The 27,919-nt window shown below is 56.8% G+C and overlaps 2 protein-coding genes across 3 annotated transcripts in view; one reads left to right on the forward strand and one right to left on the reverse strand.

The window, feature by feature from the left end:
• LOC141996407 (fibulin-7-like) overlaps positions 1 to 11,184 on the reverse strand; it is a 30,769-nt gene extending 19,585 nt beyond the window's left edge. Inside the window, exon 1 of the mRNA XM_074968358.1 lies at positions 11,036 to 11,184. The gene's annotated coding sequence lies outside the window, so the exon portion shown is untranslated. The remainder of the gene's footprint in view (positions 1 to 11,035) is intronic.
• CLEC18C (C-type lectin domain family 18 member C) overlaps positions 10,825 to 27,919 on the forward strand; it is a 48,299-nt gene continuing 31,204 nt past the window's right edge. The window contains exons 1-4 of one of the 2 annotated variants that reach the window (XM_074968355.1): positions 10,825 to 11,359; positions 12,697 to 12,788; positions 20,882 to 21,115; positions 22,372 to 22,469. In XM_074968355.1, the coding sequence (XP_074824456.1) occupies positions 11,230 to 11,359; positions 12,697 to 12,788; positions 20,882 to 21,115; positions 22,372 to 22,469 (554 nt within the window). In that variant the 5' untranslated portion in view covers positions 10,825 to 11,229. The remainder of the gene's footprint in view (positions 11,360 to 12,696; positions 12,789 to 20,881; positions 21,116 to 22,371; positions 22,470 to 27,919) is intronic. The other variant, XM_074968356.1, reaches the window with a different exon arrangement.

The raw sequence follows: 27,919 nt of genomic DNA on the forward strand, positions 1-27,919 counted from the left end.
TAGGAGCTGCCCCCCACCGGGCCAGTGCCCCTGCAGACCCAGGAGGCCCCTGCACAAGGAGGCCTGTCTTCTCTCTCTCAGAGCCCTGCAGGGAGATGCTGCGCTCTGCTCCCATCCCTTGTGCCTGGGGCCCCTGCAGACCCTGCTTTAGCCAGTGGCAGGCAGACAGACCGAGCAAGCTGTGGCGGAGTCTCCGGGAAGGTCTGGCTCAGAGCCTCCTGCAGCCCCTGGGCTCTCTGAGAAGGGAGAGCTCCTGCTGCAGCAGTGGGGGCCTCTCCCTGGCACAGGGGAAGGCCAGCCCGCGGGCGGAAAAGCAGAGGTTGTTTGTAAGATGCAGGTTCCTGGCTTGCAACCCCTTACTCTTGCTCCTGTCCTCCACGGGCTGCAATTTATCCTCCCCAACCATGTGTTTGTTGGTTTTTCCCCGGGCTCCGGCGGAGGGAGGGCAGCGAGTGGTAGGAAACTTTTCCCTTGGCACCAGCACTCCCCCCCCCCCCCCAGCTAATGGTCACGCAATCAGCATATGCCGGCTTTGCCCGAGGAACTCAGTGCTCTAGGGTCCCTGGGCAAGGTGCTGTTCACGCCAGTGCTTGCAGCTAGAAAGCAGGGCCTGGGCTGGGGCATTCTTTGGGGCCATTCCCCGCGCTGCCCCTTCCCACGCCCTGATTTCAGGGGCAATTCCCACATCTTCCTAGCCCAATAGCTCACCCCAGCTCCCACCGTATAGCTGCCTACTGGGATCACACTCGGAGCTCGCAAGGCCTTCAAGGCAAGGACACCAGCTGTTATTTGTCTGTATAGTGTCATGCACACACAGTGCTGTATAAATATTGAAGAACTGACTTAAACAACAGTACCTCCCACTAGGCTGTGAGCCCCCAGGGAACCCGCTAGAGAACTGCAGGGAAACGATACAGGCTGCAGAAACGCAGAGCAAGTGAATGCAAAAAAGGGCTTTTACAAATATACCAAGTGGAGGCGGGGAGACGCAGTCAAAGGAGATTGGGTACTGAATAAATGATGAAGGGGGTCAAGTTAGTGACTCAGAGGTGGTGAAGGCACCCAGCCCCCATCTAAACTCTGTCCAGCAAGACAGAAAAAGGGACGGGGGTGGGGAGTGTTAAGCAGGAATGGACCCCCGGGAGCACCCCTCACTCCCAGGGGAGAGGCATAACTCATTATCGAGCTAGGGACCAACCCCAGCTAGAGTGTCACAGCTTTCATGAATTCCCTGACTGGCTCAGTAGCAGAGTGAAGGAGGGACTGGCCATGTGGGAAACCATATGGGCTGCATGGAAGCCCCAGGTTAGCCACTAATTAGGCCTTTTCAAGAAGTGGGCATAGAGGCCCCCAAACAGCCGTTTGGCACGACTGACACCCCTCCTCCAGCAGACACACTCCTGCCTATTCAACAGCCATAGCTGGGCAGCACCCCTGCGGGCAGCTGGCTCTCTGGCATGCCAGCATCCCCTCTGCAGCTGATTGACCAGGGCACAGTGGGTTTTCCGGAGTGTCTCCCTTCCATGTAGTGTCCAGCTTGGAGCCTGCTTAGCAAGCATTCAGCAGCATATCCCTAGGATGGGGTGGGTTTGTCAAGTGACCATGATGGTGTCATAGGGCTTGGCTGCCCCATAGCGCCCCCGCTGGCCGAGTATGGCTCTGCCTCAGTTTCCTCTCACCCAGTTCACAGCAGTTTTCCATCCTGTAACTCCCCTCACTTGGGGTTTATTGGCAAAACAATCTTCCAGGCACAATCCCCAGAGAACCCACTCCCAGCCCTTTCTAGCTGGAGTCCTTTCACAGGCCTCTGCCTGCCTTGTCTACCTCTAGCTCCAAGAGGCCAGCAGGCAAATGCCCTCTGCTGCTCTCCTGGCTTCCCCCGGTTTCTCAGGGTCTGACTTGCAGGCTGACTCCCTAGTGACCTTCCCCATATCAGCCGCTCTGGGCTGCCTTTGCAGCTTCCAGCCTCTGGGACAGGGCAGCTTCTTCCAGGCCTCCTGCAGGGCCTTCCACAGGAACTCCCTGGGCTTCCCCTCCAAACTAGGGTCTCTGCCCAGGGGTTTATCAGGCCATTACCTGAGCCCAGTTAGTCCTGCCCCGCTCCTAGCTAAGATTCTGTTAATTAGCAGAGGTGGGACTGATTGACAGGGCTAGTGGGAAATCAGGAAAGAGATCTTGGAGTCATCGTGGATAGTTCTCTGAAGACGTCCACGCAGTGTGCAGCAGCAGTCAAAAAAATGAACAGGATGTTAGGAATAAGAACATAAGAACAGCCAGACTGGGTCAGACCAAAGGTCCATCCAGCCCAGTATCCTGTCTGCCAACAGCAGCCAACGCCAGGTGCCCCAGAGGGAGCAAACCTAACAGGTAATGATCAAAAACCGGGAAATGACCGGGAAAACCGAGAAGTCTGCTGCTTGCCAGGGGCTAAGATTAGTGATGTGACGGAGAGACTGCCGAGACTCATCAAGCCCTCGGATCGCTACCCCTTCCTGCTTCTCCACGTGGGCACCAATGATACTGCCAAGAATGACCTTGAACGGATCACTGCGGACTATGTGGCTCTGGGAAGAAGGATAAAGGAGTTTGAGGCGCAAGTGGTGTTCTCGTCCATCCTCCCCATGGAAGGAAAAGGACGGGGCAGGGACCGTCGAATCGTGGAAGTCAACGAATGGCTACGCAGGTGGTGTCGGAGAGAAGGCTTTGGATTCTTTGACCATGGGATGGTGTTCCATGAAGGAGGAGTGCTGGGCAGAGACGGGCTCCATCTTACGAAGAGAGGGAAGAGCATCTTTGCGAGCAGGCTGGCTAACCTAGTGAGGAGGGCTTTAAACTAGGTTCACCGGGGGAAGGAGACCAAAGCCCTGAGGTAAGTGGGAAAGCGGGATACCGGGAGGAAGCACAGGCAGGAACGTCTGTGAGGGGCGGGCTCCTGCCTCATACTGAGAATGAGGGGCGATCAGCAGGTTATCTCAAGTGCTTATATACGAATGCACAAAGTCTTGGAAACAAGCAGGGAGAACTGGAGGTCCTGGTGATGTCAAGGAATTATGACGTGATTGGAATAACAGAGACTTGGTGGGATAACTCACATGACTGGAGTACTGTCATGGATGGTTATAAACTGTTCAGGAAGGACAGGCAGGGCAGAAAAGGTGGGGGAGTGGCACTGTATGTAGGGGAGCAGTATGACTGCTCAGAGCTCCGGTATGAAACTGCAGAAAAACCTGAGTGTCTCTGGATTAAGTTTAGAAGTGTGAGTAACAAGAGTGATGTAGTGGTGGGAGTCTGCTATAGACCACCGGACCAGGGGGATGAGGTGGATGAGGCTTTCTTCCGGCAACTCGCAGAAGCTACTAGATCGCACGCCCTGGTTCTCATGGGTGACTTTAATTTTCCTGATATTTGCTGGGAGAGCAATACAGCGGTGCATAGACAATCCAGGAAGTTTTTGGAAAGCATAGGGGACAATTTCCTGGTGCAAGTGCTAGACGAGCCAACTAGGGGGGGAGCTTTTCTTGACCTGCTGCTCACAAACAGGGAAGAATTAGTGGGAGAAGCAAAAGTGGACGGGAATCTGGGAGGCAGTGACCATGAGATGGTTGAGTTCAGGATCCTGACGCAGGGAAGAAAGGTAAGCAGCAGGATACGGACCCTGGACTTCAGGAAAGCAGACTTCGACTCCCTCAGGGAGCGGATGGGTAGGATCCCCTGGGGAACTAACATGAAGGGGAAAGGAGTCCAGGAGAGCTGGCTGTATTTCAAGGAATCCCTGTTGAGGTTACAGGGACAAACCATCCCGATGAGTCGAAAGAATAGTAAATATGGCAGGCGACCAGCTTGGCTTAATGGTGAAATCCTAGCGGATCTTAAACATAAAAAAGAAGCTTACAAGAAGTGGAAGGTTGGACATATGACCAGGGAAGAGTATAAAAATATTGCTCGAGCATGTAGGAATGAAATCAGGAGAGCCAAATCGCACCTGGAGCTGCAGCTAGCAAGAGATGTCAAGAGTAACAAGAAGGGTTTCTTCAGGTATGTTGGCAACAAGAAGAAAGCCAAGGAAAGTGTGGGCCCCTTACTGAATGAGGGAGGCAACCTAGTGACAGAGGATGTGGAAAAAGCTAATGTGCTCAATGCTTTTTTTGCCTCTGTCTTCACTAACAAGGACAGCTCCCAGACTGCTGCGCTGGGCATCGCAACATGGGGAGTAGATGGCCAGCCCTCTGTGGAGAAAGAGGTGGTTAGGGACTATTTAGAAAAGCTGGACGTACACAAGTCCATGGGGCCGGACGAGTTGCATCCAAGAGTGCTAAAGGAATTGGCGAATGTGATTGCAGAGCCATTGGCCATTATCTTTGAAAACTCGTGGCGAACGGGGGAAGTCCCAGATGACTGGAAAAAGGCTAATGTAGTGCCAATCTTTAAAAAAGGGAAAAAGGAGGATCCTGGGAACTACAGGCCAGTCAGCCTCACCTCAGTCCCCGGAAAAATCATGGAGCATGTCCTCAAGGAATCAATCCTGAAGCACTTACACGAGAGAAAAGTGATCAGGAACAGTCAGCATGGATTCACTAAGGGTAGGTCATGCCTGACTAATCTAATAGCCTTCTATGATGAGATTACTGATTCTGTGGATGAAGGGAAAGCAGTGGATGTATTGTTTCTTGACTTTAGCAAAGCTTTTGACACGGTCTCCCACAGTATTCTTGTCAGCAAGTTAAAGAAGTATGGGCTGGATGAATGCACTATAAGGTGGGTAGAAAGTTGGCTAGATTGTCGGGCTCAACTGGTAGTGATCAATGGCTCCATGTCTAGTTGGCAGCCGGTGTCAAGTGGAGTGCCCCAGGGGTCGGTCCTGGGGCCGGTTTTGTTCAATATCTTCATAAATGATCTGGAGGATGGTGTGGATTGCACTCTCAGCAAATTTGCGGATGATACTAAACTGGGAGGAGTGGTAGATACGCTGGAGGGCAGGGATAGGATACAGAGGGACCTAGACAAATTGGAGGATTGGGCCAAAAGAAATCTGATGAGGTTCAATAAGGATAAGTGCAGGGTCCTGCACTTAGGACGGATTAACCCAATGCACAGCTACAGACTAGGGACCGAATGGCTAGGCAGCAGTTCTGCGGAAAAGGACCTAGGGGTGACAGTGGACGAGAAGCTGGATATGAGTCAGCAGTGTGCCCTTGTTGCCAAGAAGGCCAATGGCATTTTGGGATGTATAAGTAGGGGCATAGCGAGCAGATCGAGGGACGTGATCGTTCCCCTCTATTCGACATTAGTGAGGCCTCATCTGGAGTACTGTGTCCAGTTTTGGGCCCCACACTACAAGAAGGACGTGGATAAATTGGAGAGAGTCCAGCGAAGGGCAACAAAAATGATTAGGGGTCTGGAACACATGACTTATGAGGAGAGGCTGAGGGAACTGGGATTGTTTAGTCTGCAGAAGAGAAGAATGAGGGGGGATTTGATAGCTGCTTTCAACTACCTGAGAGGTGGTTCCAGAGAGGATGGTTCTAGACTATTCTCAGTGGTAGAAGAGGACAGGACAAGGAGTAATGGTCTCAAGTTGTAGTGGGGGAGGTTTAGGTTGGCTATTAGGAAAAACTTTTTCACTAGGAGGGTGGTGAAACACTGGAATGCGTTACCTAGGGAGGTGGTAGAATCTCCTTCCTTGGAAGTTTTTAAGGTCAGGCTTGACAAAGCCCTGGCTGGGATGATTTGATTGGGGATTGGTCCTGCTTCGAGCAGGGGGTTGGACTAGATGACCTCCTGAGGTCCCTTCCAACCCTGATATTCTATGATTCTATGATTCTAAGTGATCTCTCTCCTGCCATCCATCTCCACCCTCTGACAAACAGGCTAGGGACACCATTCCTTACCCATCCTGTCTAATAGCCATTAATGGACTTAGCCTCCATGAATTTATCCAGTTCTCTCTTAAACCCTGTTATAGTCCTAGCCTTCACAACCTCCTCAGGCAAGGAGTTCCACAGATTGACTGTGCGCTATGTTTGTTTTAAACCTGCTGCCCATTAATTTCATTTGGTGGCCCCTAGTTCTTATATTACGGGAACAAATAAATAACTTTTCCTTATTCACTTTCTCCACACCGCTCATGAGTTTGTAGACCTCTATCATATCCCCCCCTTAGTCTCCTCTTTTCCAAGCTGAAAAGTCCTAGCCTCTTTAATCTCTCCTCATATGGGACCCGTTCCAAACCCCTAATCATTTTTGCTGCCCTTCTCTGAATCTTTTCTAATGACAGTATATCTTTTTTGAGATGAGGAGACCACATCTGTACGCAATATTCAAGATGTGGGCATACCATGGATTTATATAAGGACAATAAGATATTCTCTGTCTTATTCTTTATCCCTTTTTTAATGATTCAGAGAAGGTAGCAGGTTTAAAACAAATAAAAGGAAGTTCTTCTTCACACAGCGCACAGTCAACCTGTGGAACTCCTTGCCTGAGGAGGTTGTGAAGGCTAGGACTATAACAGGGTTTAAAAGAGAACTGGATAAATTCATGGAGGCTAAGTCCATTAATGGCTATTAGCCAGGATGGGTAAGGAATGGTGTCCCTAGCCTCTGTTTGTCAGAGGGTGGAGATGGGTGGCAGGAGAGAGATCATTTGATCATTACCTGTTATGTTCACTCCCTCTGGAGCATCTGGCTCTGGCCACTGTCGGCAGACAGGATACTGGGCTGGATGGACCTTTGGTCTGACCCCGTACGGCCATTCTTATGTTCTTACGTAGTGTATCCAAGTGCAGTTCATATAAAGCACTACTCTAGGCCCCAAATACAGGGACATGAATAGGGAAGTATCTTCCTCTTGTGGGCATGAATTGGGGGGCTTCTGGGATCTGACACCTCTCAAGCCAGGCTGGGGGATCCCTGCATGATCAGAGTCCAGGCAATCATTACACTGACCCCCTGCATCCCAGACTGAAAACATTCCAGCTTCATCTCAGTGCCAACGAGCACTGGACAGGCACATGGGATGGGGGGGATTCAGCCAGGGTGTCTCGCCCAATGCCCTCTGGGTACTGCTCACTATCTAGTCAATGGGAAATAACTAACACGTCCACAGGCCGCTCAGGTTGCGTCTGGGCAGCTGCATGTGGTATAGGAGAGAGAATAGTGCCCCCTGCAGGTGCCAGAGTGCCTAACACAAACTGGACACAAGCCGGTGTTGGTGTTCACGTTTTCAGTCTCCATGGCTTAGCCGTGGTACCTAAGAGCAAGGCCCCCTGCACGCTGTGCAGCAAGGGTGATGCTCCTTCTGCACCAGCCAGTGAGGGAAATGTCAATTCGGTTCCATCTGAAAGTTAATGCTACAGTCAGCAGGGTCCCCCTCCTGTTGTTTAATCTGCCACCCGAGTCGACTGGTTTCACGCTGCCCCGTGAATTTGAATTTGCCAGGGGCTGCAGAATTGTGCATTAAAACACACCACGGCCTTCCGGAAGCCGACAGGGGTAAGCTGGAGGCTTAGGGAAACAGCTAGTTCTGGCCTCTGGCCTTTGGGACTGTGAGATAAGCACATTGGCTGGATCGTTTGCTAAAATGATCAACAGGGAAACAGCTAACAGTGTTGGCATCAGCCACAAGAGCTAGAAAGGTAGGCCCGACACGCTGCTGGGCTACGGCAGCCTAGCATCGGCACCAATGGAGCCATGCCAATCACCCCAGCTGAGGAGCTGCCTAGCATTTCTTGTAGAGGAGACATTAGCTTCCGGGGCAAATTCTGCAGCAAGGGATGGATTCTTTGGCAAATGCTACAGCTTCGGGGACCTGCAGTGCCTGGGGCCCTGGGTAAAACAGGTCACCGTATGGACATGGACGTGTGGCAGCACCTGCTTCATGTCTTCCTTCTCTTCACACAGCACTGTGGCTGGGAGCCGCTGCTGCAGTGGAATTGGTTTTCCCTGGGAGAATTAAGAGAAAGGAATTGGTGATTCAAGGTGAGGCAGGGCATATCTGGAAGGAGTGTCATCTACAGGTCGTAGAACCCAGGGGTAGGAGTCAGGACTCCTGGGTTCTTTTCCCAGCAGTGCCACTGACTGACTGCATGGCCTTGGGCAAGTCACTGAGCGCTCTCTGCCTCAGTTTCCCTGTCATTGAGATCTTCAACTCAAAGGCACAATGGTCCTCGCAGTGGGCACAGGTGCCAGGGTGTAATGGAATACCCGGGGTAGCTACATTCTTCCCTTGTCGACGGGCACTAGGCAGGGTGCCATGCAGCTGTCTGCCCGGGGGCAACAAAGCAGCAGGCAAGGTCTGAGTCTGATAGGGAAACTCCATTGCTGTCCCTATGGTAGAGAAGAGGCAGGGCTCAGCTGCACTGAATGTTACAGGGACCCAGACAGACAGCCTGGTTCTCTTCGGCTAGACATGGAGTGCTGCCATGTGGGGCTCCCAGCAGGGCTGCTCACTTCATGACCCTGTCACTAGGCGTTTGTAGCCATTCTTGCTGGCCGGGAACACGGAAGCCACCCCAAGGTTAGTAAAGCCCCGAGGTGACCGGCCACGATGGCTCTGAGTCTGAGAGATGTGCAGAGTGTATTTTAGAACAGGCTGTCACGTGGGCACCTGTGGGGCAGCTGAGGCTAGACCCCGGGCTCCTGCCCACCACCCTGAGCCAAGCCATTGGCAGCCCTCCTGTGTGCTGGTGGCCCCCTCATCCCGTGCCGCGGGGAACCCCCTGCAGCATGAGGGCAGCTCCATAAGGAGGAGCAGAAATGGGCAGGCCCCAAGCCCCATTCTGTGACAGGATGCCCACGCGTCTCTGCCAACCCTGCGTTCCCAAGCCTGCCATGGGATTGCCCGTGCTTGGCAGAGACACAGGGCCATTTGCTGCCTCTGTCCCTGGCCTCCGGCGGGCCATCAGCCTTGCTCTGTCATGCTGCTGGGGGCCAGTCTTGCTGTGGGATGCCCTGTCAGTAGGAGCTGGCTCCGACCCAGCAGGCGCTGATGGGCAGTGGATGAGCACGCGGGGGTGGGGGTGGGGGTGCAGCTCCCACGCCAACGCAGAAGACCTTATCGCGCAGACTACCACTGGGCCTTCAACACCCTGACACCCGGGAACGTCAAAGGAGCTGCATCTGAACCCTGGGCTCCCTAGGGCCAGCTTGTCGGCTCCTTGCCCCTGTGAGCGAGGTGGGGTGGGAGCTGCGGGGGGTGGAGCAGGGGGCAGAGGAGCCGGCCTGAGAGGGAAGACGAGAGGTTCTGTGCTGGGTCTAAGGCGGTGGGACATGCAGGGCTTGCGGTGGGAAGGGAGGAAGCTGGTTTGGGGGAGGCTGCATGGAGGTGGGAGCTGGGGGACAGGAAGGGACGGGATCAGTGCCTGCGGCCAAGGACAGAACCTCTCGTCTTCCCTCTCAGGCCGGCTCCTCTGCCCCCTGCTCCACCCCCTGCAGCTCCCGCCCCGCCTCGCTCATGGGGAGGCGGTAAGGACGGAGGGGAGCATGGCGGCTGTGTGACCGAGGGACAATTGCAAGGAGCCGACAAGCTGGCCCAAGGGAGCCCAGGGTTCAGATGCAGCTGCTTTGACGTTCCCAGGTGCCGGGGTGTTGAAGGCTCAGTGGCAGTGGGTGAGGGGGTGCCCCAGGGGCGCGGCGTCTCTCCTAGCCCTCTGCCCTCTGATAATCACAGAACCTTGTGATCGAGGCCTCAGGCTGGGAGTCAGGAGACCTGGCTCCGCATGGCCTGCCCACGGGATGCTGGGGGGATCACGGAGGCCAGCGTCTTCAGTGGTGGCTTCTGACTCTGGGGGTGCCAGTTCACTGATGGCAGCGTGGACCTGATTTTGGAGGTGCTGAGTAGCTCTCTCTGCTGACAAGCACCGCTGGGAAGTCAGGCCCTCAGCGTCTCCTCCCCCGGCCAGTGGAAATCTCAGGGGTATTGTAGCCCCATTGGGCCCCTTCTCTCCTTGTGCCTCCATTTCCCCATCAGATTCCCCCTCCCACGGCGGCTGGGCAGCTTCGTTCTCCAACGCTTGGGTGGGCTGCCGAGCCCGCTGGAGGCAAAGGATGAGGTGATAGTTATTGCTTCCAAAGAACCAGTGCTGTGGGCCAGTGACCTGGGCTAGGACTCAGGAGATCTGCATGCTATGCCAGCTCAGCCAACCTGCTAGGCGATCTTGGGCATGCCCCTTCCCCTCTCCATGCCTCAGTTTCCTCTCCCACGCTTTGTCTTATTTATTTTACTTGTAAGTGTAACTCCAGTGGGCACTGTGTGTTACAGCACCCCGTCCGTGCTGAGCCACACAGGATGTGACTCCCAAGGATGGGCTGAATTCCCCACTGCGTGTGGAGTACTAACCAATTGCTGGTTGGCAGCCCCCTGCCACCCTGGGACGTGTCCCTGGGGGATCTGCACAAAGGGCATGTTATTTTAACAGATTCTCCCCTCCCCACCTGTGTCTCGTCCCAGCAGAGCACGTCCCCTTGGCCTGCAACCGGCCTTTTCCCAAGTAACCTCTCTGCATCGCCATGGCTTCCTGCCATGGGCCACTTTCCCAACAGTGTATATTACAGCTCCAGCAGGTTAATTTATGGGGCAAAACAAGGGCACGGGTGAGGCTTCCAGGAAACAAACCAGGTCCTACATGAGTGGGAGTTGAGGGCCCTCAGCCCCAAGCAGGATCATGATAAGCCCCATCCCCTGGAGTCACCCAACTAGTCACTGACTAGAGCATGGGAGGGGTAAGGGAAGGGGGAGGCACATACACCCTGGGGGGGCGGGTTGGTGGTAAACAAAGCTGCATGAGCTGAGAACAGCGCAGCATAAAGGGAGAGGAGATTCCCATTCATTAATCCGCCCCTTTGGAATGTTCCCCGGCCCAATCAGCCTGCCCCCGCGCGGATCAACGCGAAGAATAATGCTCCAGTGATCAGCAGGGCCTGCACAGCGCCAGGGCTCAGGCCGGGGGGGGCCTGTGAGGGAGGATTGCACAGGAGCTGTCTCTCCTTTCATGCCAGCGAGCAGTTGGCGGAAGAGTCTGGACAGAGCCATTACTCACCAGTCCCCCTTTTGTTTAACCGCCCAGCAGTGCTTGTCTGAAGTTTTGAATAGGAGCAAAACTTGGAAGCAGCCAGAGAGAGACACATCCCGGAGCCCGGGCTGCAGGAGCCCAGGATAACTGCGTGGCACAACACTCCTGCTTCATGGGGATCCGCCCCTTAACCTGGCAGAAGAGAGCACAGAGCCATCTGCATGAAGGATAAACGGATGCTGGCGTGCCAGCTCTTGGCACTGGCTTGCAGCTTGCTGGACTCTGCTTTGGGGGAGTTCTGGGTACACCAACACCCTGAGAAGCGGCCCCCCCTGGTGCTGCTGCAGCAAGGTAACTGACAAATTCCACTGAAATAACTGACTAAGGGGCTGGTCAAGATTTTCCAGCACCAGCTAAGTTGGTTGTGGGGGGCACATATCTGATCTCGGACCTGGGGAGCCATCGATATATATCCTTGCAGCCAGTGCTGACCCAGTGCTCATTACGCCTCCTGGTGCACCCTCCGCCTCTACGGAAGCCGATGGGAGCTGAGGGCACTCAGCACTCTCCAGCATCAGACCCCCACTCTGCTGGGCCAGGTGATGTAAATCGGCGCCGCTCTGGTGGCCTCTATTTACACCAGGGAAGGGTCTGTTGCACAGTGAGGTTAATGGATGGTTTGTTGGTGGGAGGGAAGGTCTTGGAGCTGCTGAATGAGGGAAGCAGCACACTGTAACATCTGTCGTTGACGAGAGTCCAAACCTCAGGCCAGCAGAGAGGCAGGGGAAATCCATTCCCTCGTGGGGGGAGTCAGGGCACGGCCAGGGTTTATCTGGGCTGGAGGAGAGTCCCCAGCCTGTCTCTCCCCAAACAGATCATGGGTTTCAATCATTAGCATAAAATATTATTTTCATTTTGCAATCTCTTTGCTCCCAGGGTCTGACTGCCACATTGCAGGGCAGTTAGCCACATGGCCAGGCCCAGTCAAGGGGGCCACAACCGGGGCCAGATTTTTTACCCAGCAGGTGCCAAGAAAAAGGGAATGATTTTCTAAAGGGTGCTGCTAACCAGGTGGAGCCATCCTGCCGGGACTTTTCTTTGTGCCTGAGATACAGCAGGGATACAGAGCTCCCCCTGCCCTTCCCGTCAGCCCCCCATGGACCTTGTGGGTGATCCCAGAAATGCCCCAGCAAACTTGCTGCGAGAGCACCCAAGGACGCCACTAGTTCTCCCTTTTCTCTAGCTATTCTCTCCCGCCCCCGCCCCTTTCATTGTGGGCTCTCAGCACTGCCCTTTGTCAGTTAAAGCCAGGGGGCCAGAGCCTGGTGTGGATCGCCCTATTTGTACCCAAGCAGCGAGACGCCCGGGCTGGCTCTGGAGCTGGTGTTAGTGGCTTGCAGGCCTTGCCTGCTTTGTATTCCACTAAAAGCCAGGCTTTCTGCTCTCCCCGTGTCACCATGGAGACCCGTATCCCTTCCTTGGCTGTTTGCAGGATTACCCTCCAGCCAGGGGCTGGGGCCGGGCTTGGCTTGGATTCCTGAGCTGCTGCTGATGGAGGTGTCCTGGGCCAGGAGGCTGCAACTCCCAGAGTTGACTGCAGGATCCCAGCCCAGACATGCTCTGCTGGGGACCGGGGGGTTATCTCGAACTCGTGTTCCCTGACTCCCTGCTTTGCTCCCCCTGCCCAGCTCCAGGCGTGAAGGAACGTTTCCTGCTGCTTTCGCTGCACAACAAACTGCGGAGCAAAGTCCAGCCGCCCGCTGCCAACATGCAGAGGATGGTGAGTCCCACTCTGCCTGCTTGCCCCCGGCCCCATGGGTCAGGCTCAGCAGGGGCCCAGCAGGGTCCTGGGTCAGGCTGCTGGTGATGGAGACGCACTGAGGTAGAACAGGGGACCCCATTGATCTCCTCAGGGGAGGGTGCAACTGCACTTTGGGGGATCCTCTGGAGAATGCAGGAGCCAGATCAGCTCCTGGCACTGGGCAACAGCTGAACCCTTCTGGCTAGTGCTCACACCCAGAGTCCCAGGGCGGGGCTGTCCATGCCCGCCTGCGCTCTCCCCAGTCCCTGTCGGGCACTGCTATGCCCAGGAGCATGAGACAGAACTGCAGAGTGGACCTGGGACTCCTGTGGGTCCCAGGGACCTGCCAGTCTGGGGCCTGGGTGGGGTCGGGCAGGGCATGGCTGAACCCTGGTGTGGGGCACAGACAGGAATCATAAACATCCCCCCCTCGGCCACCGTGTGCCAGCCTGCACGGGACTCCACGGAGATGTGGCTGAACTGCACAAGGTCCAGGGCTTGCCCAGCCGGCTCACCTCCCATTGAACCCACAGCTCCGGGGCAGGCAGGGCAGCAGAGAGTCAGGGCCAACAGCGGAAAGAGGGAGGGTCTCTGTGCTGCATGATGTCCCGTCCCCTCCTCCCCCCCGCTCCCTTCAGCTATCACAGACCCCCCCTCCAGAGGTCTAGCCCCTTGGCCGGGAGGCGTGACCTTCCCTAGGGGGCCCCACACAGCCTTGCCCTCTGCAGCCCCTTGCCAGCACCAGCTCTCTGAACTGATTCCCTGCCCACGGTCACCTCCAGCTAGTGCCACCCGCCCACACAGCTCCTGGCAGCACGGTTGGAAATAAAGCTGCACATTTCAGACCAGCCTGTTGATCAGCTAGATACCACGGGTGCATTCATGTGCAGCCTGGAGGGGTGACCCTGCTCAAAGTGGTACCAGGACACACACAGGCACACATCCTCACAGACACAGAGTCAGACAGACACACAGAGAGACAGATACACACAGAGTCTAACAGTGACTCCAGAGCAAACGAGCTCAGATAGCAGCTAGCAAGGTCGTTTTCTCCACCTGGCAGCCCGACAGACTCAAGCTGGGTTCATTCCCAGACTGAATAAATTGCATGTCACAGCCAGCCCCATGGACCATGGACTAGGCTCCCTCCCGTGGCTGGGCTGGCCCCGTGGGACAAAACAGCAAACCTGTCTCAGTCACTTAGTTGCGGGCTCTCACTCTGGGTTCCGGGGAGCAGGCACTGGCCAGACTAGAACCATGCGGATGTAGCCGGCATTTCTCAGGGGCAAGATGTCAGGTGTTGGGCCCTCTCCTGTGGCTCTCCTCTGCCCCCCATGGCCGGGGGCTGAGGCTGCTCTCCCTGCTCCTGCATGGGGCTCACTGCACAGCGGAGAGGCTGGAGCTGGGCCGAGGGGGATGCTCATTGCCCTAGTCCAGGCAGGAGCACTACGTGAGGGCACCAAACTGTATGCAGCATTTTCTGTCTTCCCCTCCCACCTTCCCGGACAGCACCAGAGATCACTGATGCTGTCACTGCTCGGGCAGCTCCAATGAAGCAGGGCACCAGGGCAGGGTTGCAGCTAGCCATGGTCTCCCAGGGAGCCGTGGGGGCGCCATCCACTTTGGGGGTGGCTCTTCTATGGGCAGCACCCTCCCTTCAGCCAGCAGGGACAATGCCCTGCTAGGAAGCAGAGAGCCATTCCCCACCTCCGTGGCTTTGAGTGTGGCTGGGGACAGTCTGGTCCAGAGGTCTGCCCGAGGCGGGGCTGGCCTCCCGCAGGGAAGTTGGGGCGCTGGCCCAGGGCTGGCTTCCCGCAGGGAAGCTGGGGCGCTGGCCCAGGGCTGGCCTCCCGCAGGGAAGCTGGGGCGCTGGCCCAGGGCTGGCCTCCCGCAGGGAAGCTGGGGCGCTGGCCCAGGGCTGGATTGCTACAACATGCAGCAGCTGCCTGTGTCTAGCCCCCATGACGGTGCCTGTCTACCAGTACGTCTGGGATCAGAACCTTGGGCCCGGTGCAATGGAGTGTCTAACATCCACCTCCATGGGACGCTGCAGACGGGAACTGTCCTGGTGCATCTCGCTCTTGCCTTCTCCTTCCTCTGCAGCACCAGGCCCATCCCCCCTCTGGTGGCACATGGGACTAGGGGCCTCTCAGGCTGGTCCGCTGGGGCAGGAGGTGGGCCCAGGTGCACCCCTGGGCTGACTCAGTGGGAGGTAAGGTCCTGCCAGCAGGAGGGAAACGACCCATGGTACATCAGCTGCTACTAGCACCGGCTGAGTATGTCACTTGCAAGCCCTGGGGCAGGGAACTGGGTGCCTGGGGCACTGGCTGGCGAGGGTGAGGTAGTATCTGCCTGGCCAAACACCTAGGATGCTTGCAGGCCTGGCTGATGGGCCCTGGGGAGACCCGTATTTGACACCTATTGGGAGGTGTTCTGCCCCCCACTGCGGCCCCATTTGTTGCTCAGCTGAGGCATAGGGGATGCAGATGTCCCACAAGGGGAGGGGGAGAATCACCCCAGCATAGGGCCCTCAGACGGAAGGGGTCATTTGGCTGTCACCCAGGCAGGGCACCACCTTTGGCAACCTAATTCAGCAACAGCAGGAAGCAAATCCAAACAGTAGCCCTGCCCCCGGCCATCTCCCCTGGGGCAGGTTCAGGCAGCCAGCCCTCTCTACCAGCGCCCCAGGCCCACCTGCCTGCTCTCACAGGGAGAACGTGGACACTGGAGCTGGGAGGGCCATGTCATGCCATGTTGAGCTCCCAGCAGCGGCGTGTCTGCCACTTGGGCAGCCAGCCTGAGCCATGCCCATGCCCTTGCGGACACCCAGCTGTACCTCACAGCATGTACCCCAGCATGCTTTGGGGCTATAAGGTAGATTTCCAGAAGACCCCAGGGCCAGACTTCCAAGTGCTCAGCTCCCACAGGGTACCCTCCTGCACCTGCCTCAGTTTCTCCTTCTGTTTGCCCATGAAAGGAGCGGTCTCTCAGTGCCAGATACAAAGCCCACCTTGGGGTATAGTCTATTCACATGCACCAGTGCAGGAATCCCCCCAAATCCAGCCAGTAAAAGCATTCTCGATAAACCCACAGGAACCATATAAAGGTACAACTGTTCTTCCCATTTCCCTCTCAGGGTCAGTGCCTCCCGCTCCCCAGTGTGCACAGCCGCGCTGCGTTCCCAGTTCCTTGAGCCCCATCCAGGCCCCCCTCTCCAGGCCTCCCTGCGGACAGTGACCAGTCTCCTGACTCCATCACAGCCCCCAGGGCTGGTATCCCACAAGAGAACTCCCCAAATTTTACTCTCGAGCCCCCCTGCCTGGGAGTCCTATGCCTGGCCAGGACACGCCCGTCCCCTTGCATCCAGCCTTGGCTTCCCCTGACCAACCTGGATCCTCCCTTTTGCTCAGGGGCAACTGCCCAGGCCGTCCACTCAGCAGGGCCCCAGCTTGGGGCACTTCTCCCCAGCGGTTCTGTGCTGAACCCAGCTCTCTCCACCAGGGCCTCCCAAGCAGCTCTCTGCAGCTGTCTCCGTCTCCGCTCAGGCTCTGGCTCTCCTGGTCTCAGGCCCGGGTCCTCTCTCTTTAGCCCAGCTGGGAGGCAAGTGACAAGTCACAGGTGCATGGGGCCTCTCCCCAGCTCTCCTGTGACAGCACCTAACGAAGGGTTGGATTTCCCAGCCTGCAGCCCGGGCTCACAGCGAGTGTGATAACCTGGCCTCCAGTGGGGATGCCAAGCCCCTGACAAGCCCAGCCACAGCCCGTAACGTTTAATAATAGTCCCATGGCAACATATCAAACTAGAGCTGGTCCCGTTTCCAAAGCCCAGGGGTGCTTCAGCCTGGTCCCAGGACTTGGTCCTGTCTGCACCGGGGGCCAGAAGTGCCGGGGACTGACGGAGCTTGGCTGGCTCTGAATGGTGGTAAAAGGCCGTTCTGCATGCACGGCCTAAGGTTCCCCGTAGGTCGAGCCATAGGCCCACACCAAGGCTCTTACCCGCTGCACCACAAGCCTTCCTGGCCTGGGCAATAGCACCCCGCCCCGCCCCCCCCGCCAGCGGGAGGGAACCAGCAGAGAAAGGGCGAGCCCACAAGGCCCTGGCTGAGGCGGGGAAGGACTCTGGATCCAGTTACTGTGGCTGCAGCATGCAAGGCAGCTCTATCCTGGTCACGAGCCCAAGCCAGGTGGGCTGCAGTGCGTGGCAGAGGGTCTGAACCAAGGGTAGGGGCAGGTGCGTCACTGCTCTGGTCTGTATCCTACTGGGCTCGGGGAGCAGTGGGACTCAGTCACACAGGATGACTCCAGATCCTGGTTGCTCCAGCATTGCAGGATGGGCAGATCTGGATTCCAGACTCCACCGGCTGCACCGCCTGGTGCTGGGGTTAGCTCTGGCCCGTCTCTGTCTGGCATGGGGCGATCTTTAAATGCAGACCCCTCCATGAGGGAGGAGAGCTCTTACCAGGCGGAAGTTCCTGGGCCCCCTAGCGGCAAGACTGGCCCCCCATTCTCTTCCCCCCAGGCATGCTGCAGGGGGTGGCAGGTGGAGGGGGCGGTGATGCGTGGGCAGGGCTGTGCCTGGACTGAGCCTGCCAGTGCGAGGGAGTAGCACTGGCTGGCCAGCACTGCAGGGTCTAGCGGGGGAGACAGACCCAAGCAGGGGACTCCCAACCTCCTCTTTAGCTTGATTCTCAGAATTGTCCCACCCCCCAAAAATGGGGCAAGACAGTGGCAGCCATCCCCAGCCACCGGCACAGCCTGGCAGCTGATTTGTCCTTACGGAAAAGCAAATATTCCATCCCCCTGCGCCTGCAGGGTGGTTTGGCCCCTCACCGGCGTCCCAGCACTGCCCTTTGCCCGGAGGCACTGAGCGACTTTCGAGAGCAGAGGAGCCCAAGCCCAGTGCCTGTGGTTTTATCTGGAGGGGGCTCAGAGACCCGGCGGGGCTGGGTCTGAATGGTGCCACGGGTCACTAAGGGTCAGATTTTCACGAGCCCAGCATGCTAAGTGCTGAGTGCTTGTAAATCCGTCCCTAGGTCTACGATGGGTCCAAGCAAGCCCCATCTCTGAACACCCGATCTCTGGGGAGGCTGAAATCTGGCTCCAGCCCCCTATTCCTGACCTCTCCTTGCTCCTCAGCCAGGGTGCTGCTTGGGGCAGCCAGGGGTGAGTGGGCAATGGGCAGGGAGTGCGTGGGGGCTGCAGGCACTGGGACGGGCACAACTGGGCAGGCCAGGGCAGCGCTCTGGAACAAAAGGCCATTAATCTCATTGTCCTCCCAGCCTGGCACCTCGTTAGCAATAATTAATGGAGCTGGTTTAATTTAGGCAGCGGGGAGGGGAAGTTTGAGCGGTGAGTGGGTGGGGGTGCTTTACAGCTGGTTTCTTGAAGGATAATAAACTCCCCCAGTTCTCCACATGGGTCTAGGGAGGAAACGGGCCATCACTCCAGCCCGGGTGGTCCCCTCTCCGCCTGGCGCGCCAGGAGATTTTCCCCACAGCTCGCTTCCCCGCCAGACCCACTGGCTGCTGCTCTGGGCTTCCAGAGCAGGCCTTGTCCTCCTGAATGGCTCTGCATAAATTCGCAGGGCACCCGGAGGCAACCATGGCCTGTTTCAAATGTCGCACAGGCCACTCCGCTCAGTCTGTGCACATGGGGCATGGGTGGGTCCATCTTTCATGTAGAACAGGACGGCAAGGGGTCCCAGGCAGGAGTGGTGAGGTCCCTTTAAGGATGCACGGTGGCGTCTCATGGCTCAGTGACAAGCTAGCAGGAGCCAGGCAGGTTTAATAGGTGGCTTTGTTCAGCCTGATCCTATTTGCATGGCAATAGCTGGGAGTTTTGCCATTACTCTCAACGCTGGCAGGAGCAAACCAGCAGATAGCTTGGCTGTTTGCTAATGGTCATTTAACCGAGCTGTTGCTAAGAAATGAAAATTGCCGCCATTTTTGTAGGACCTACCAAAACAAGCATCTGGGCTGCTTCCCCTTCTGGCTGTGCCCGGGGGGATGCTGAGCCCAAATCCGCTGTCATCTAGGATGCACAAACCAGGAAGCTAACGCACATCTGGGTGATTCTTAGCATTGCCAGCCCCTAGCTTTCCAGACTCAGGAGTCTAACCTCAAAAAATCATGAAATTGGCTTAAAAGGCAAGTGATTTTTTAAAAAGCAATAACTGGTAGGTTCTGTTTCTTTGCTGTCTGGTGTTGGAGACGCTTGCGGTCACCCGCCTCCTGTTTTCCAGCTTTTCCCCACAGCCAGCTGGGCTGGAAACATAGTTTTTTCAACGCAAAGCAAGAGTCTTAATATAGTCCCTGACTCCAGGGGCTGGAGCTTTCAGCTAACCCCCAGACATCGGCAGAGTCGCTAGGAAGTTGTTGGGGGCAGCAGCATTGGGCTCTCCTTCCACATTAGGAGCACACGGGCCAGGGCAGGGGGCAAGGATGAGCTTTCGGTAAATGGAAAAGGGAAAAGCAAGAGTGTCAGGGAGCCATGCCTTCCCAGCGCTGAGGAGAGGGGCGAAGAATATGGCGGTTCCCCAGGATTTAGTCCACGGCTAGCCCTTTAAAACTCCTGTAGCTCTGCATGGCAACTCCACTGACTAGCACTGTGCCCGCAGGGGGTTCAAAGGGCCAGGACTGAACTGAGCAGGCGCAGTTAACTCCAGTGCGCTAGCACTGCCCTGCCATCCGTCCCTGGAGAACTCTCCTGCTTGCCACCCTTCACCTCGAGGGTGTTCTATCAAGCCCCCCGCCCACGCCCAGCTCTGTGGCTGAGGAGCGGGAGCGTTTCCCAGCAGAGCCTTTTAACCCACCCCCTACCCCCCAGGGTCAGGTGGAAGGGTCCCACGGGCTCCCCATGTGCCATTCCCCGTCCCGGGGCTGGGAGCCTGGCATCTCTGCTGGCAGTGGTGTGGGAGGGTGACTCACCGCAGCTCCCATGTACGGCGCTTGGCTCCTGGCCTGTGAGAGGCTCTGTCATTTCCTCCTCTCTTCGGCTGCCCTGAGAGCCATGGAAATTGCAATTTTAACCGTCTGGAACAAGATGTTTTTCTGCCTGGGAACAAACAACTGCCTGGTCTTCCTCCCACCCCTGCGTGCCATCCTCCTCCTCCCACGCAGGCAGGGGCCGCCAGATCCAGCCCACTTTGGGGGGTTGGACATTGAACTCACTGATGCCAGGGCTAGACGTCGTCCCTGCCCCACTGCCCACAACAGCCCCTGGAAAGCCGCCACGTGCACGTCCTGGCCCTGCTGTGTCCCCTGCCCATTGCGTGGGCACAGAGGGTCAGATCCTCAGCAGGCCCCAGGTGGATCTCAGCTGCCTGGCACCTGCTGAGCTCTGGCCCTGAGCTCCTGCTCAGAGCCATCAGCAGTTGCAGGGGCACAGCGGTGCTGGCGAGCCCGAAGCCAGCGGGAGAACCTGCTGCTCAGTGGCTACCGCGGGCAGTCTCAGGTGGGCAAGGGCCCGACCTTGGTGTTGAAGAGCCACGCTGCTCTGTGCCGCCTGCTGCAGCAGAGGGAGATGGGGCACGTGGCGCCCCTCGTGGCATGGACTGAGGCAAGCGGTTTGGAAAGGAGCATGGCCTGAGCCACTGAGGGTGTGGTCTGCAGAGGGGATATGAACCTGCAGCTTCCTTTCGCAGCCAGCCAGCGGTGCTCCCCCTTTGCAGCCAGCTGGGGGGGGCGCTCCCATTCACAGCCAGCCGGGGGCACTCCCCTGTGCAGCCAGCGGGAGATGCAGGTGTTTCAAGCTGGGCCCCACATACCAGTGCCCACTTCTGTAAACGTGGCCGCACTCATCTGGTTTTGCCTCCCCCGGATCTGATCAGCAAGAGCCCGGGCTCTCCTGCCAGCTGTGAGGAGCAGCTCGTGGTGGAACAGGACTGATACCCAGCCTCAGTGCAGCAGATCCGAGGTCCAAGTGGTGGTGGGAGCGGGGCAGAGATCTGGGCCATCTCCTTTCACCGGTTATTAAAATGGACCCAGCGCCCGAGGCCCCCGCGGAGACCGTGCTGGCCAGGCCCTGGCGCCCCCGGAGGCTCTGCATGCTAACCCTCACTTTCCGCGCTGACAGGACTGGAGCGAGAAGCTGGCCCAGCTGGCCCAGGAGCGAGCAGCCAGCTGCCTGGCGGGGGCCCCGCCCCACCCTCCGCACCACGCCCGGCACGTGGGCTGGAATGCCCAGCTGCTCCCTGCCGGGGTGGCCAGCTTTGCCGCCGTGGTGGAGCTGTGGTTCAGCGAGGGACAGAGCTACAACTATCATGCAGCACAGTGCATGGAGAACGCCACCTGCAGCCACTACACCCAGGTAAGCCAGCAAGGGGCCCAGCTCTGTCTGCCCCCCCGGGCGCCGGGCACCAGCAAACGCCCCACAGGACCGCAGAGTTTGGTACAGTGAGAACAGTTCCCTGTGTGTATCAGAACCTCCACCACATGACTGGGTGCCACTGGGCCGCTCCAGGTAGCCCAGGGCTGGAGGAGCAGGCGGCCTGCAGGTCAGGATGGAGGCACGCTGGCAGAGCTGTGTGTGGCGAGCCACTGCTGGCCGCAGGGATTCATCGCTGCCCAGGATCCGGCCCCATGGCTGCCAGGGCCATGAAAATGCACCTATCTCTGTTTGTCATTGTCTAGTAACCATCACCGCCTGCTGTCCTCTGTCACAGGGAAAGCCAGCAGGGCCTGAAGGGCCTGGCTGCTCAGAGACAGGTGGCGCTGGTAATGCTGGGCCTGACAAAGAGGCCTCCAGCCCTGCCCATGTGGGCGAGGCCCTGTAGGAGGCCTGGACCCCGCGTATGCCCACATCGTCCCTGAGGCAGGCAGGGGGAGGGAATCGACCCTCCGGCAAGCAGCTGGGGATGGGACTGCTCGTGTGGGATGGCTGGGCCCAGAGCTGCAGGGCCTGGGGGAGGCTGGGCCATACCTGGGGATGCCCTACCCCTCCTCAGCCAGGGTGTGGGCAGGGCTTTCCCAGGCCAGGGGAGGGAAGGGAGGTAGGGTTGCCAACTTTGGTTGGACGAATTCCTGGAGATTTCATCACATGACATCGTCTTTAATTAAAGATTACTCTTTAATTCCCAGAGACTCCAAGACAATCCCTGGCAACCCTAAGGGAGGGGAGCTCTGTGGAACAAGCCGTGGCTGGGGTGGATCCAGCCAGGCCACGGGATTCCACTAGTGTGACCAGAGGGCCCCATATTAAGGGCTTCGTCTTACACAGGCACCAATTATCCCCCATCCCGTCCCGAGACGATTGTTCACACTGGCGGTCTGGGCTCCCTGCAGAGCGCTGGGCTGAGACTCTTTGGCCTGCCAGTTTAATAGTGGCAGGGGGGGTGTGGGGGGGAAATCTCCCCATAGGCCTTTCCCAGCCCTTCGCAATGTGACCCGGTGGGCAGCGATCACCAGCCCTACAGCCACCCTGCAACAGCTGGCAACTTAACGAAGCCAACTGCCAACCCCCACGCAGCTGGCACTGTGCCCGCAGCCCTGGGGAGGGGTGACCCTCGTCATGGCGGGCACAGGCTGGGCAGGCAAGCTGAGGCCTGCACCGTGTCTCTCTTGCAGCTGGTCTGGGCCACCTCCAGCAGGCTGGGCTGTGGGAAGCATGCCTGCATCGAGGGCCGGGAGAGGAGAGAGGCTTTCGTCTGCGCCTACTCCCCGGGGTAAGGCCTCTCGGCGTGCGCACGGGCAGCCTGGGCGGGGCCTGCCACCCTTCCCGCCGGGCAGGCACCTAGGCCACGTGCTCACCTCCCTCATCTCCCCCAGCAGCCCCAGTGAGCCCACACCACAGCCCCCACCCCCACCCACGTCGTCCACCCCACCCCGGGCCGCAGGCCATATGAATGCCATAGAAACTTGGTGGGTGGGGCTTATAATGGCAGTAGGCAGGGCTTTGCAGCACGGCAGCGGACAGTAGACGGGGCTTATAATGGAACATCAGAACAGCCAGACTCCTGTCTGCTGACGGTGGGCAATGCCAGGTGCCCCAGCGGGAATGAATAGAACAGGAAATCATCAAGGGATCCATGCCCTGTCGCCCATTCCCAGCTTCTGGCAAACAGAGGCTAGGGACACCATCCCTGCCCATCCTGGCTAGTAGCCATTGATGGATCCATCCTCCATGAACTTATCTAGGTTTTTTTTAACCTTGTTATAATCTTGGCCTTCGTAACATCCTCTGGCAAAGAGTTCCACAGACTGACTGTGCGTTGTGTGAAAAAAATACCTCCTTTTGTTTGTTTTCAACCCACTGCCTATTAATTTCATTGGGTGACCCCTAGTTCTTGTGTTATGATAAGGAGTAAATAACACTTCCTTATTTACTTTCTCCACACCAGTCATGATTTTATAGACCTCTATCATATCCCCCCTTAGTCGTCTCTTTTCCAAGCTGAATAGTCCCAGTCTTATTAATCGCTCCTCATACGGCAGCCGTTCCATACCCCTCATCATTTTTGTTGCCCTTCTCTGCACCTTTTCCAATTCCAATATATCTTTTTTGAGGTGGAGCGACCACATCTGCACACAGTATTCACACTGCACAGTGTGGGCATACCATGGGTTTATATAAAGGCAATATGATATTTTCTGCCTTATTATCTATCCCTTTCTTAATGATTCCCAACATTCTGTTCACTTTTCTGGCTGCCGCTGCACATTGAGTGGATGTTTTCGGAGAACTACCCACAATGATTCCAAGATCTCTTTCTTGAGTGGGAACAGCTAATGTAGACCCCATCATTTTGTACGTATAGTTGGGATTATGTTTTCCAATGTGCATCACTTTGCATTTATCAACATTTAATTTCATCTGCCATTTTGTTGCCCAGTCACCCAGTTTTGTGAGATCCTTTTGTAGCTCTTCGCAGTCTGCCTGGGACTTAACTATCTTGAGTAGTTTTGTATCATCTGCAAATTTTGCCACCTCCCTGTTTTCCAGATAATTTATGAATAAGTTGAATAGGACTGTTCCCAGTACAGACCCCTGGGGGACACCACTATTTACTCCCTGCATTCTGAAAACTGACCATTTATTCCTACCCTTTGTTTCCTATCTTTTAACCAGTTACTGATCCATGAGAGAACCTTCCCTCTTATCCCATGACAGCTTACTTTGCTTAAGAGCCTTTGGTGAGGGACGTTGTCAAAGGCTTTCTGAAAATCTAAGTATACTATAGCCACTGGATTCCCCTTGTGCACATGCTTGTTGACCCCCTCAAAGAATTCTAGCAGATTGGTGAGGCATGATTTCCCTTTACAAAAACCATGTTGATTCTTCCCCAACAAATTATGTTCATCTCTGTGTCTGACGATTTTGTTCTTTACTACTGTTTCAACCAGTTTGCCTGGTACTGAAGTCAGGCTTACCAGCCTGTAATTGCTGGGATCACCTCTGGTGCCCTTTTTAAAAATTGACATCTGTCATGGACTCACAGGACTTGTGCCCTCTCTCAGCTCTGTACGGTCCCTGGGAGGAACCTCTTTCAGTGCAACAGCCCTTCTCGGGGTCCACCCTCTCTTGGGGGTTAGGCCGTAGGCTCCTCCACCTTCTGGAACCACACCTCTCTGAGCCTCCAGCATGTCTGTCTCTCGCCGTTGGCCCCCTCAGGGAGTCCACTCACTCTGGACCCCCCGGCCTTCACTCCCAGAGGAAATAATGCAACCCCGATCTCTAGACTGGAGTGACTCTCAGCCAGCATAAAACAGGAGAGTTTATTGAGCATCTGAACACAGCATGGGAAACTCTCAGGGCCTCAGGCCTAGCCTCCTTCAGGACAGTACATCTAGGTCTCTCCAGCCCCCAGGTGGGCTCTGGCTGCTCTCCCCTCCCAGCCCTGAGACCCCCTCCTTCCAGGTGGGCACCCGATATCACCGTCCCCCAAGTCCCACCTCTGTCCTTTGTCTTCTGTCCCAGGTAAACAGGCCGTCTGGGCCTCCTCTCCTCTCAGCCTCGCCTCTCATCCGCCCTTTGTTTTCCCTCTGGCTGGAACCGGCTGGTCAGGTCACCCGGGTCCTCTCCCTGCAGCCCATTGTTCTACCACTGGCCAGAACTGGCTGTGACTCCCCAGCGGTGCCTCCCGGTCACCAGGTCACCAGGCACTGGGGTATCCATTCTCCAGGCCGTTCGCTGGCCCTCTGTAACAACAAACTCCCTCTCCCACCACCTCGTTAAACCAGTAACACCCAGGAAAACTGAGTCCCACACCCTCTGCATGCAAACCATTGAAAACAACAAGAAAACCCCCCACTTCATCACATCTTTCCCCCCTTCGAGTCTGAACTGAGCGGGGTCACTTAGCTAGTGACCTGGGGAAATTCAGGGCCCCCGCCCTGTAATAAAGCATTGGCTATAACATTGGCACTGCCCCTCACATGGACCACCTCCATGTCATAACCCTGGAGGAGCAGGCCCATCTCAGGAGCTTGGCATTAGCCCCTTTCATTTGGTGAAGTCACGTCAGGGGCGATGGTCAGTGTTCACAGTGAAGCACTTCCCAAAAAGATACAGCTGCAGCTTTTTAAGGACCCACACCATGGCCAGGCATTCCTTCTCTATGGCCGCATAGCCCTGCTCCCAGGGCAGCAGCTTCCTGCTCAGGTACATGATGGGGTGTCTCTCCCACTTAGTATCGGTTTGCATCAGCACTGCACCCAGCCCGGGGTCTGAGGTGTCAGTGAACACCAGGAAGGGTTTGTCAAAGTCTGGGTTTACCAGCACCGGGCCTTGGATGATTGCCTCCTTCAGTGCACAGAGAGCCCCCTGGCACTGCTTGGTCCAGACCACCTTGTCCAGCTTGCCCTTCCTACAAAGCTCCGTGAGGGGAGCTGCCAGGGAGCTAAAGTGTGGCACAAACCTCCAGTAGTGCCCCGCCATCCCAATGAAAGCCTGGACTTGTTTCTTAGTCTGGGGAACGGGCCAGTCCGTGATTGCCTCCATTTTGGCCAGCTCTGGATTTAGGTGGCCGCTCCACACCTTGTGGCCCAGGTATGACACCTCTGCCATCCCCTCCTTGCACTTTCCAGCTTTTATTGTCAGTCCTGCATCCTGGAGGCAACCCGGCACCCTCTTCACCTGAGACACATGCTCCTCCCACTTCTGGCTAAAGACAACAGATATCATCAATATACGCTAGAGCAGGGGTGGCCAACCTGAGCCTGAGAAGGAGCCAGAATTTACCAATGTGCATTGCCAAAGAGCCACAGTAATACGTCAGCAGCCTCCCCGTCAGCTCCCCCCACCCTACCCCCAGCTCCCACCCTCCAGCAGCACCACTGATCAGCACCTAACCCTCCATCCCTGCACATCCCGCCCGCCGCGATCAGCTGTTTTGTGGCGTGCAGGAGGCTCGGGTCCGGGGAGGAGGAGGAGGAGGAGCAAGGGCGCAGCAGACTCAAGGAAAGGGGCGGGGGCCTTGGGGGAAGGAGTGGAGTGGGGCTGGGGCCTGGGGCAGAGCCAGGGGTTGAGCAGTGAGCACCCTGTAGCAAATTGGAAAGTTGGCACCTGTAGCTCCAGCCCCGGAGTTGGTGCTTGTACAAGGAGCCGGGTATTAACCTCTGAAGAGCCGCATATGGCTCCGGAGCCACAGGTTGACCTCCCCTGATCTAAAGCAAAGTCCTCCATCCCCCTTAGGAACTGATCCACCAGACGCTGGAAGGTGGCCCCCTGAGGCTGAAAGGCAGGACCAGGAACTTGAAGAGCCCTATTGGGTGGTGAAAGCAGACTTCGCCCTGGCCTCTGGGTCCAAAGGCACCTGCCAATAGCCTTTGGTGAGATCCATGGTAGTGAGGTACCAGGCGCCCCCCAACTTGTCTAGGATCTCATCGATCCTAGGCATGGGGTAGGCATCGGACACGGTGATGGCATTGAGCTTCCGATAGTCCACACAGAACCAGATTGACCCATCCTTCTTGGGGACCAGCACCACGGGAGAGGCCCAGGGGCTGAAGGACGGCTGGATCACCCCTAAAGCCAACATGCCTCCGACCTCTGTCTCCAGGTCCTGGGCTGTTTTCCCAGTGACCCTGAATGGTGAACACCTGATGGGAAGGTTGGCTCCCGTCTCCACCTGGTGAACGGCAAGGTTAGTGAGCCCAGGCCGGTTGGAAAACAGCTGCCGGTATGAATGCAGCACCCCTCTGATCTCAGCCCGCTCGGCAGGGGTTAGCTGGTCAGAGAGGGGAATTGATTCCAGTGAGGGGTGCCACCCATCTCAGGGAAGAGGCCCACCAGGGGATCTTCTCTCTTCTCCTCCCGCTGCCCACACATGACCAGTACCAACTTCTCCCTGTCCCAGTACGGCTTCATCATGTTGACATGGTACACCCGGTGGCTGTGCGCCTGGTTGGACAGTTCCACCATATAGTTCACCTCATTTATCTGTCTGATGACCTTGACGAGCCTGTCCCAGGCAGCTTGCAGCTTGTTCTTCCTCATGGGGATGAGAAGAATCACCTGGTCCCTGGTGGCATAGGAGCGGGCCAGCTCTGAGCAGTCATACCGGATCTTCTGCTTCCTTTGGGCTCTGGCTAGGTTTCCCCTGGCCAAGCCCATGAACTCAGTGAGCTTTTCCCGGAAAGTCACTACATATTCCACCACCGATTCTCCATCGGGAGAGGCCTTCCCCTCACATTCGTCCCTCATCAAGTCCAGGGGTCCCCTCACTCTCCTCTCAACTCGAACAGGGAGAACCCTTTGGATTCCTGGGGCACTTCCCTGTATGAGAACAGCAGGTGGAGTAAATACTTGTCCCAATCCTGTGGGTGCTGGTCCATAAATGTTTTCAGCACCATCTTTAGGGTTCCATTGAACCTCTCCACCAGCCCGTTGGACTGAGGGTGATACACTGAGGCCCAGGTGTGCTGGACCCCACACTTCTCCCATAAGCACTGGAGCAAGGCTGCCATGAAGTTGGACCCCTGATCTGTAAGGACTTCCTTGGGGAATCCCACTCTGCTGAAAATGGTCAGCACCGCGTCCGCCACAGTGGCTGCCTCGATTGAGGACAGAGCCACCGCCTCAGGGTAGCGCGTAGCGAAATCCATCACCACCAGAATGTATTTCTTCCCAGCCCAGGTTGCCTTGCTGAGAGGCCCCACTATGTCCATGGCCACC

The sequence above is a fragment of the Natator depressus genome, chromosome 12 (genome assembly GCF_965152275.1).
Source record: "Natator depressus isolate rNatDep1 chromosome 12, rNatDep2.hap1, whole genome shotgun sequence".
NCBI classification, from domain to species: domain Eukaryota; kingdom Metazoa; phylum Chordata; order Testudines; family Cheloniidae; genus Natator; species Natator depressus.